Source organism: Nicotiana attenuata, chromosome 5, assembly GCF_001879085.1.
Source record: "Nicotiana attenuata strain UT chromosome 5, NIATTr2, whole genome shotgun sequence".
Classification (NCBI taxonomy): Eukaryota; Viridiplantae; Streptophyta; class Magnoliopsida; order Solanales; family Solanaceae; genus Nicotiana; species Nicotiana attenuata.
In genome coordinates, this window is record NC_031993.1 from 8,456,118 (window position 1) to 8,467,420 (window position 11,303).

The 11,303-nt window shown below is 34.7% G+C and overlaps 1 protein-coding gene and 1 non-coding gene across 2 annotated transcripts; both read left to right on the plus strand.

Moving 5' to 3' along the window:
- TRNAS-GCU lies at positions 367-448 on the plus strand. Its single transcript has one exon. It is a non-coding gene; the product is annotated as a tRNA-Ser (tRNA).
- LOC109225257 (mitochondrial uncoupling protein 5-like) lies at positions 5,847-7,308 on the plus strand. The gene has a single exon (XM_019389859.1). The coding sequence runs from the start codon at positions 6,076-6,078 to the stop codon at positions 7,048-7,050; it is 975 nt and encodes a 324-aa protein (XP_019245404.1). The 5' UTR covers positions 5,847-6,075; the 3' UTR covers positions 7,051-7,308.

The following is an 11,303-nucleotide window of genomic DNA, read 5'->3' on the forward strand; positions in this document are numbered from 1 at the left end:
TTATGCTATGAAGACTTTATGAAATAATCCGAAAAAAAAATAGAAAATCCGAGAAAAATCGCGATTAAAAAATCCGACTTTTACTGGTTTGGTTTGGTCTTTAAATTTAATAATCCGAAAATTGATTTGGATTGATAATTGCAAAATTCGAACCAACCCGACCTATATATATCCCTAGTTGATAATATATTTAGACAAAAATTTAGCGTGTTACAGTACATTATTATAGCAGCATACAATAGAAACAACTATTTCTTATCCCAATTTATTGTCAAAGCAGCATAATAACAAAAACGTAAGTTGATAAATGGATAAATTATTAAACGGTTCGTCTAAATATATAGTAAGTGCGAATTAATTCAACAAGTCGCTTTGGCCGAGTGGTTAAGGCGTGTGCCTGCTAAGTACATGGGGTTTCCCCGCGAGAGTTCGAATCTCTCAGGCGACGATTTCCTTTTTCTGTCAACTTTTAATAAATCAACAATTTGGAGTAACTTTCTGCCACCTAAGAAAATGCCCAGCTGTTTCTTTTTATAATCATTGGTGAACTTTGCATAACCTCTGCTTTAAATTATTTGGTCAGATATCAACAGAAGGGCCAGGTCAAATATACTCCATTCCATTTTTATTTATGTGTGAGGGTTTGATTCGACAAAATATTCAAGAAAAGTATTTTTTTTTTCTTCTAAAACTTATACCGTCAGACCTCTCTATAACAACATCCATATATAACAATACTTCACTATAAAACCAAGCTTCCGGAATCAATTTTTATGTTATGTTATAATATATGTTCTCTATAACAGCACTTCGCTATAACATCCAAAAATATTCGAAACAAACGAGGCTGTTATAGAGAGGTTTGACTGTAATTTTAAATGTGAAGGTATCAAGGTGCATGTTATTTGCAAATAATATAGTTCTGATTGACGAGACGCGAGGTGGTGTTAATGCGAGGCTTGCGGTTTGGAGACAGACCCTGAAGAAGTTTCAACTACTTTGAGTCAGTAATCCAAGGTAATGAGGAGATTAACAAGGATGTCTGTAACCTATTATAACGGGGGGGGGGGGGGGGGGGGAATGAAATGAAGACTCGCATCTGGTATTTTGTTTGAGAAGAATGTGCTGCCAAGACTAAGTGTTACAAAGCATTGGTTAAATCAATTATATTGTATGCGGCGGTGTGTTAGCCTGTCAAGAACTCCCATGTCCAGAAGATGAACGTAGTAAAAATAAGGATGCTGAAATGATGTGTGAACATATCAGGAGAGATAAGATCAAGAATGAAGTTATTAGGAACAAGGTGGGAGTAGCCTCCGTGGTGGACAAGATGCAGAAATCGAGGCTAAGATGGTACAAGCATGTAAAGAGGAGATGCACAGATGCCCCAAGAAAGAGGTGTGAGAGGCTGGCCATGGTGGGTCTGAGGAGAGGTAGGATAGGCCTAAGAAGTACTAGAGAGAGGTGATTAAGCAGGACATGGCGTATCGTCAGCTTGCCGAGGACATGATCCTTGATCGGAGGGTGTGGAGGTCGAGAATTAGGATAGAAGGTTAGTAGGTAGTCGAGCGTGTCTCCTTTTCATGCCAGTAGTATTAATAAGTCTCATATTTTCTTATCAGCAAAAGTCTATTACCATATGTTGTTTCTTTCGCTTCGATTTTTTTATCATCTTATCTTACCGTTGTTACTGTTTCTTTTTCAAGCAAGGTCTGCATACACATACCCTTCTCAAACCTCACTTTATGAGATTATATTGAATTTTGTTGTTATTGTTCTTGTTGTAGCCATCAAATATAATATTTACAGTAAAATGAGATATTTAAAATTCAATTATTTAAAATATTAATAATATCATTGTTCTAAAATAAACTAATAAAAATATAATATCACATAAATTCAAACAAAAAATATAAAAACCGAGCCTAAGGAGTGCTTTATTTGCAAAAATAGGATTTTTTTTTACGATTCAAATCTGAATTAATCGGATTAGCGGGGAAGGAGGTCGGCAAGGAAAAAAGTCAATCAGCACCTTCCCAAGTAGCCCTTCCGTGAAAAATACCTGAGGATATATCAAGACGCGGTGACTCGGTCGGGTCTTTCCAGCTTCTAATGCGATTGTTTTTCTTACTGACACGTGTAGTTATATTTCCTTTAATGTTTCTTATATATAGTTTCTCTCAATCTCGTCTTTCATTTATATTATGGTGACATAGAAAAAAGGTCACAAAAGGTGGAGTCCAAGTCAAGCGTTATCATTTGGCCCCTAATAAATGGCCTAATAACTTTTATTGTGACGTTTAACAGAAAACTCTTTTGGCTTCCTCATTTTTCAACCTTGCCCTTTTACCATTTTCAAGTGGCATTTTTCGACGCGGACTTTTTTCTTGTTTTCATATTCTGACATTCATAGTCAAAGTATTATCCAATGATACATTTTAATTCGATAATTGGCATTTTCATCAAGTTCAACCTATTATTTAATTGTAATAAGATCATTTCACTAATACAAATCATTAATTCAGATATGTTGGGGATATAATGATCAAGATGAAGTGCCAGTGGAGTCAAGTTGAGTTAATATTTTATTGGGTCCTTGTTCAATAAATTCGAATCAAGCTGCACTAACAGCGTCAATTCAGATAGTGCAAATTGAGGTAATTTTCCACTATGAATTATGATACAGTCTTCATTTCCCCGCGTATAGGAGTACACTAGGTTTATTGTTCCTGTTGTTGTTGTTGTTGTTGTTGTTATTGATATAGTCTTCATTCACTTGGAGACTGGGTTGAACATAATGATGTTTTTTTCCCGACATACAAAGAGAAACATATACTCCTTCTATTTTAATTTATGTGAATTTGTTTGACTGGGCACGGAAGAATTTTGAAGTTTTGGTCCTAAACAAGTCAAAAGGGGGTCCAAAGTATTTGTGTGGTTATAAAAATTCTCACTAAGGGTAGAATTTGGAGTTTAAGCTAAATTGTTTCTAAATTTAGAAATGGGTCGTTCTTTTTTGGAACGGACCAAAAACGAAATAAGTTCACATAAACTGGAACGAAGGGAGTGTAATAACTAATAATGTATTTTAACAACAACAAGAACACAACAATAAACCCATGTAAGCCTATAAGTTGGGCCTCGAAAATGTAATGTTTACGTAGTCTTATCTCTACCTTGCGAAGGTAAAAATATTGTTTATGAAATAATGCAGTTTAACTAACTGTAACAATTACAGACCTCAAATTATAAGTATAACCCCGAACAAAGTAAATTTTAATTTGACACTCGTTGAAGCATAGATACATATAAATAAACTAGTACTAGTTAATATATACTTCCACGGGCGGATCTACATTATAGATTATGGGTGCTTGGGCACCCATTACTTATGGAACCAAACACTATTATTTGTTATAAAAACAAGAAAATTTTTATAAGCATATTAACCGAGCACCCAATCTTAGTAGCAATTTTGAGATGAAAAATAGTTAAGCACCCATGATTTAAATATCTTGGGTCCGCCACTATAAACTTCACTGTGGCATAATTTGTTTGACACGCGTTGATTGGACATAAGTTTTAAGGAAATAACAATGATTTTTGACACCTAAACTAAGTATGAATAAAGTACTAAAATAAACTACCATAGTACCTAACTTCTCGCTCCCATCGGCCGGTTGATGGAAATAGATTGACTATCGGAAATATTCGTGTTACTTCGTCTGCACTGCTTTGGTTTGTATACCAATGCGTGAGTTACATCGAATACACAGTAAATTATAGATCACTTTAAATCTTTATTTTCGGAAGGGATAATCAACTCCGCAAATATCAATCGAAACATCAACCCTTGTATAGGTATGCAATTTCAGAAAGCACAACAATTGAAATAGGTAGTAAAGTGACAATCTATTTGAGAGTGAGTATGATTCTTTCTACAACTTGACATAGTTTACGACACTATTGGAGGACTTCAGAGGTTGAAAAATATTATTCCTATGACAAGTTGACAGTTCCATAATTGGCGTAAAAACGGGGTCCCTAATTATTCTTAACTCTCAAGCAGTGGCGGATGCAGCATAGAATCATCGGGTTCAACTGAATCCAATACTTTCAACGCGAAGCATAAATTTATGTGTAAAAAATAACTAAAATTACAATAAATAGTAGATATAAACTCATAACTTTAAATGCTGAACCACATAACTAAATCCTAGATCCGCCTCTGCAGTCTCAAGCCGGGCAAAGGCACCGACCTAGTCAGTGCCAGGAATTTTTCAGCAACTTGGGTCATAGAGCAGGAGAAATGTAGTACTAATTCTTCGGATTAAATTGTTCGAACATATATTCTTGTCTTAATTTTCGATTATAGAGTATATGTTTTTTAAGTAGCAATTTTCATAAGTTTAATAAATTGCAGGCACGTCATCTTTTCTCAAATGCTGTAATTTATGAAGCTTCTGGTTTAATTTTCACTTTTTTTGCTTTAATTTTCAGAAGTGAGTCAGAGCAAGGGTGTTCATTGTCAGCATCGTTGTTTTATTCCCTTGCTTTTCTTGTAAGGAAAAAATTCTATCAACTTTTAACTTTTTTTGTAATCTTTATAGCACGCAGGACTGTGTTCGCGTCTTATTAAAAAAAGATGAAAAATGAAGCTTCTTATAACGTCAACACATGTATGAAAGTCTCTTGCTTATTTTAATTTTATTATTTCTGTCTGGGAGGAAAAAATGATTTAATTTTTTCCCTGCAAGTAATTGATTAATTTTGACTTTTTTTTTACTTCGTTCCAGCACCTAAGGTGTTGGGATCCACATCTGCGAAAATATTGGAGGAAATAAAATTGACAAATGGGAGGGGACAAGTCAAGTGTTCATAATTCAGTTGCATGCCTTCTCAAGAGTACTCTTTCTGTTTTAGAAAGATTGGCACTACTTTCTTATTAGTCCGTTCCAAAAAGATTGGCATCTTTCAATATTTTTTTAATAGAAAATAATTATAGCCACACAAATTGTATAACAAATTTCATACTACAAGTTTAAAAAGTTTTACAGCCACACAAATGCTATTTATTTAAAAACACTATCTCAAAAGTCTTCGCTAGCGTTTGGCCATAGATTCTCAAATTTGTTTTGAAAAATTTGATTTCGGTGAAGTTTGGTTTTAAGATGAAAATGTATTTGGACATCAGTTTCAAGACATATTTCACTTTTTTTTGAAAAAATATGAAACATGTCTTATACGCACAAGTTCAATAAACTATCACAAATATCCAACAAGTACCTTCATTAATAACATTCATTATATTATCGCAAACCATAATCCTGAACATAAATAAAGTTGGTACGAAATATCATTTTTATAATGAACTACATAATACACTATCAGATGGCCGAGAAGACGAAGCAGCATTGTTAAAATAATCAATGAGGGGCTCTTTCATAAAATACAAAAGTTTGGAGCAATTTTTAAAAAATATAATAGTAATATTTTGGGCCAAAACCAACTCTTTCGTTAGTTTTGGGATTTGGGTTTTGATTTTTGGGAATTTGCGAAAATATGAATAAAATTTTTGAACAAAGATGTATTTGTCAAAAAAAATCCAAATATATTGTGACAAAATTTATAACCAAAAGAATTATTTCTTTATTAAAATATTTGTGTCAAGTCATATTAAGACAATCTGTTAACGGGAGAGTATTATACAACTTACCTTAGCTGTAATCCCCCAGTTTCACATGGTAATTGTTACACAGTAATAGTAGATTTTTTCCACGCGTAGTTCGGAAACTTTATTTCCGTTTCCTTTTCTTTCTCTCTTTATTACTTTTTCCTATAAATTCCTTTCCCCCTTCTTTCTCTCAACCAACCAATTCATCTCTCTCAGCTTATGTCTCAGAGACCCAATATTCCACACTTTGCATCTACAGCCTTTGCCCTTCATTCTCATCTCCTGGTTTTCAGTGAGATGTCCTCTATTTCCAATTGGTTTTAATTCAAAAGAGAGAATTAATCAAGATCATCCTTCCCTTTTTTCTTTGTTTGAATTGAAGCAGCAGATCTTGATTAATTATGGGGGTGAAGGGCTTTGTTGAAGGAGGGATTGCTTCTATTATTGCTGGTTGTAGTACTCATCCACTTGATCTAATCAAGGTGCGTATGCAACTTCAAGGCGAAACGCCTATTTCTTCAACTCCCAGTTCTTCTCCTCTTCGTCCCGCGGCTCTTGCTTTTCAGCCCGCCAACCACGCGACTCAAGCCCACGTGCCAATAACACCACGCGCCATTCCTCGTGTGGGACCCGTTACCGTCGGCGTTCGTATCGTTACACAAGAAGGCGTCGCGGCCCTCTTCTCCGGCATCTCTGCTACCGTTCTCCGGCAAACCCTTTATTCAACTACACGGATGGGGTTGTACGACATGTTGAAACAAAAATGGACGGATCCTAAAACCAATAACATGCCTTTGGGTAGAAAGATTGTCGCCGGACTCATCGCCGGCGGTATTGGGGCGGCGGTCGGTAATCCTGCTGACGTGGCTATGGTCCGCATGCAGGCCGATGGTCGGCTACCGGCGGCACAACGGCGAAATTACAAGAGCGTGGTAGATGCTGTCACGCAAATGAGCAAGAACGAGGGTGTTACTAGCCTGTGGCGCGGTTCATCTCTTACGGTGAACCGTGCCATGCTAGTGACGGCATCACAGCTAGCATCCTATGATCAATTCAAGGAAATGATTTTAGAGAAGGATTTGATGAAGGACGGACTGGGGACCCACGTGACGGCGAGTTTTGCCGCCGGTTTCGTGGCGTCGGTGGTGACGAATCCGGTGGATGTGATCAAGACTCGGGTAATGAACATGAAGGTGGAGCCAGGGACGGCTCCACCGTACAATGGCGCACTCGATTGCGCCATGAAAACTATTAAAGCTGAGGGACCAATGGCCCTCTACAAGGGATTTATCCCTACAATTTCAAGGCAAGGACCATTCACTATTGTGCTCTTTGTTACACTGGAACAGGTCAGGAAATTGCTTAAGGACTTTTAATTAATTGATGATGACGAAGAATTTTGATTTAGTTGGTGTTTAATTAAAAAATAGGTCCTTAAGATTTGGAATGAGGTAGCACAATCCCAGATGTTGTGTTCTCACTTGTTAGTAATATATTTTGCTACTTCAATATAAAATGATGTTCCGTTTTGTACAAGAATTGCTGATTATTAAAGTTGAAGCAACTGTTGAATTTTCAAATCTTGTGCTGTTCCTTGCGTGAAAAAGAAGAGAAGGTGCACAATTTGAATTCAATTGCATTATTGTGATTAAAACAAGATTTTCAGGTAGTAAATACATTATCACATAGATGTGATCATGCGAATTTTATTAGAGTGTATATCTTTTGAGCTAGAAAGCAGTAAATATACTGGATTAGCGCTAAAGAAGTGGATCCGGCTGGGGGCGGAGCTAGAATGCTAGGAACGGGTTCGGCCGAACTCAATAGCTCTGGTTCAAATTTTATATTGTCTTGTATATATTATTAATTTAGAACCTAATATTTAAAAGGATTAAAATTCCGAACCCATAAGCTTGAAATCCTAGCTCCGCCATGAGCGTGATTGGTCTATGAGAAATATTAAAAGACAATTGAAGTTTCTTTAAGGGAAAAGTAAAGGCTACAACTTTTTGTATTGAATTTTAAAGAAGAAAAGGGTATCGAATAATTGATTTTGTCAAGCTACGGAAATCTCTTTGCCAAAATTCTGCAATATTTTGTGTATGCAAATTAGTGTTTTGGATGGTCTTTCGCAATTTTTTTCTATGTGATTTTTGTCTACCTCAATTTTTTTTAGCAACATCATTCACTATAGTTTCACACCAATAAATCAGTGTATTTAGAGGTCGACGAATGAGATGGTCAAATCATCTCAAACAATATTCTCTTTGTTTATCCTTAATGTGTGTTACTGTACCTTTTGGGAAATGTTGTCATATTTAATTTCTTGACTAATATTGGTAACTGCATATTCATTTTAGCATTTGCATCCCTGTCACATTCATCTTGTGGACGTGTTAGACTTTAGTGACCAATGAATACTTTTGGAATTTGTGGTCCTAAACAAATCAAAAAGGGCTCAAGAGTATTTGTGTGATAATAAAAACTTCTCATTAAGGGTAGAATTGGAAGTTTAAGTAAATTGTTTTCAAATTTAGAAAGGGGTCATTCTCTTTGTAACGGACCAAAAAGGAAATAAGTTCACTTAAACCGGAACGGAGGAAGTATATATATATATATATATATATGAAATACTTGATTATGGTGGATGTCCATAACTCCTAAGGGAGTAACACCCACTACTCCTCTCCATTAACCTCCCACTACTTTTTACCATTATGGATGTAACTCCCACACCTCCATGATCTTCCCCCATGTTCTCAATAGTTAATACCATGTTTATGGAGTCCCTTTGTATTACCTATATCATCCTATAAATAGAGGGTTTGGGCATCACATTGTATACACTTGAATACATAGAAGAAATAAGATTCTCTCCTCTCTTCCTCTCTACATTGTTGTCTATTTTATTGTTCTATATTGTTACTTTGAGCTAAGTTTCGTAACACGTTATCAGCACGAAGCTTTAATCAACCTAGAAGATATGAATGGTTGACAACCTTGAACCAATTTGGTTGAACCAATGGAAATATGGGCATTATTACGTATGCCATATTAATGTTTAGTTTGCCTCTATTGTCCAGGGAGTATTATTTTTTAAATTATACCATAAATTGTGTATTTAGCTTATGTTAAAATTTAAGATTTGTAGTTGCTTTGTTTAGAAAAAACTAAGCTTTGATTTTAAGTTTTCATGCTCGTATGGCTGTATATATCCACTACCTTTATTCCTAATTCTAAAATTGATCTTATACAATTATAACATCATGCTATCATTGATTTTCTATGATATTAAAAGATCTTTGTGAAACATTAAAAAGCATTCTGGTCATGTTATGTATTAACGAGGACTTTTAAGATCGATGGCCTAATCTAATTAGATGCAATATTTTTATGCTGATAATTGACAAAGTGATATCATTATGTTTTACTAGCCTATTTTGACATCATCTGTATTAAAACAGAATATGCTAGCAATAGTTATTACTTAAGATTATTTGTTTTTCTAAGTTAAGTATATTTAGTTATGTGTTTCAATTCTTGTGTGTATTTTATTTAATCATCATGCATTAGTTTACAGTAATACATCACATAGTAATAACGCTACATGGTGACTCTCTTATTGACATGTTTATATACAGGATACTAGTACACGAGTTTGTACTCTATCATATTTTTATTGATAATAGTTCTTATCATTTCTATTTTGCTTATTTTTATGATAGATTTTACTATGTGGCTAGATAAAATTATATTCCATTCCTGATGTGAATCAGACCATTTGTGATAAACATTATATAAGGATAAGACGGTGGGTTCAAGTCCCAACGCACCATGAGGGTAAGACATCGGATTTTGAGTCCTGATAATCCATGATTGTAAAAGTTGGGTTCGAGTCCCAACTCATTATGGCCTAACATGTTTTTATATGGGTAAGACATTGGGTTTGAGCTCCAATGCACCATATGGATGACATAGTGATGACTAAAGAAAAATAATATATTTTTCATGGAAAAGCATGAATCTTGTCCCACTTGATTTGCACCATTCTTGAAGTGAATGTGGTAGCAATGCATAATAAGTAAATGAAGACAAGTGGTAGACCAATGAACATGGGCGTGCCATTGATCAAATAATAATAGTCATCATTATGGTAATTGTAAAAAATGAGAACAATAAGGGTTCTCGAAGTAATCCTTCAGTAGGTGAAGGAAATATTTACCATCAAATTTGTATGAAAAATTTATAAAGCACGTCGTGATAATTATACTCCATTCTTTGAAGAGAATGTGACTTGTGCATTGAGAATGCAGATTCATTCCTGAAGGTAAATGTAACAATATGTGATTACATGAATATGTCATTGGTCGCGTACATGTGGTACGCCAAAAATATTTTACCATGCCTTATAAAAAGTTATTAAAGGCAAAAGTAAAGCAAGAAATGAGTCTTGTCTATAATGTTTTTGATTGTGACAATGATAAGATAATTTTTTCCGTGGAGGAAAAATTCACCACTTGGATGGTGGTATAAAAGATCTTGTAGTACAAAATTATTGAGAGCTCCGAAAGAGCGAATTTGTTACTACCGGAATAAATAAAATTATTCATGGCGTTGGTAGTCTCAAAAAGGAATTTTTTGAGTTTCAAATATATTAGCCAAAGTGGTTGGCATATTGAGACTATAAATGAAAGGAAGATTGATTATCTTCATATTACTATAATATATCGAGTAAATATGAAGGTTACCCCATTTTTCTTCTGTTTGTACTACAGATGTATAAGCATGATGATGAAATTATATGCCATAGTAAATTAAATGTTTACTGAAATAAATATCAGTTGGCATGACCGGTTGGTCATCCTGGTTCAATTATGATGTGAAACTGATTGAGAATTCACATTGGCATATATTGAAGAAATATAAGATTCTTCAAGAATTCTATTGTGCTGCTTATTCTCATGATATACCAGCTAAGGTTGGGATTGAATTCCTTGATTTCTGGAACGAATAAAAGGTGATATATTTATGGGCCCAGTCACCTGCCATGTGGACTATTTACTATTATATGATTTCAATAGATGCATCTATTGTATGGTCACATGTGCGTCTGTTATCAACTTGCACTTTGGTTTTTGCAAGGTTGTTTGCTCAAATTATTAGAGCACAGTTCCAGAATATATATTATGATAATTTATCTTGATAATGCTGGTTTAAATCCAAGTTGGTTTAGCAGAAATTGTATGCCTCCAATTATAGCTAAACCATTGGTTTATGAGAACAAAACTCCAAATAGAAATTTTTATTAAGTATATTATTTAATATACAACAACACTTGTACGCATCTAGCCAACAAGTTATGGTACATTCTCCCTATCACAACTGGTTCAGGGTCAGGAACCAAATATTTCCATCTAGAAATATGGATGTACTATATGATTTAATTGTGACACCACAATGCACAAAGATTAGTCCCCAAAGAAGGTTGGGGATATGTGTTGGTGATCCCAACATTAGGGGGAGAAAATGAGCAGCTGAAAAAAGTAATACATGGAATGAATTATTATGAGTATACTTAGATCCTCGTACAAGAAAATATGAACTTGAAGTTCAAGTGATAATTCATTTG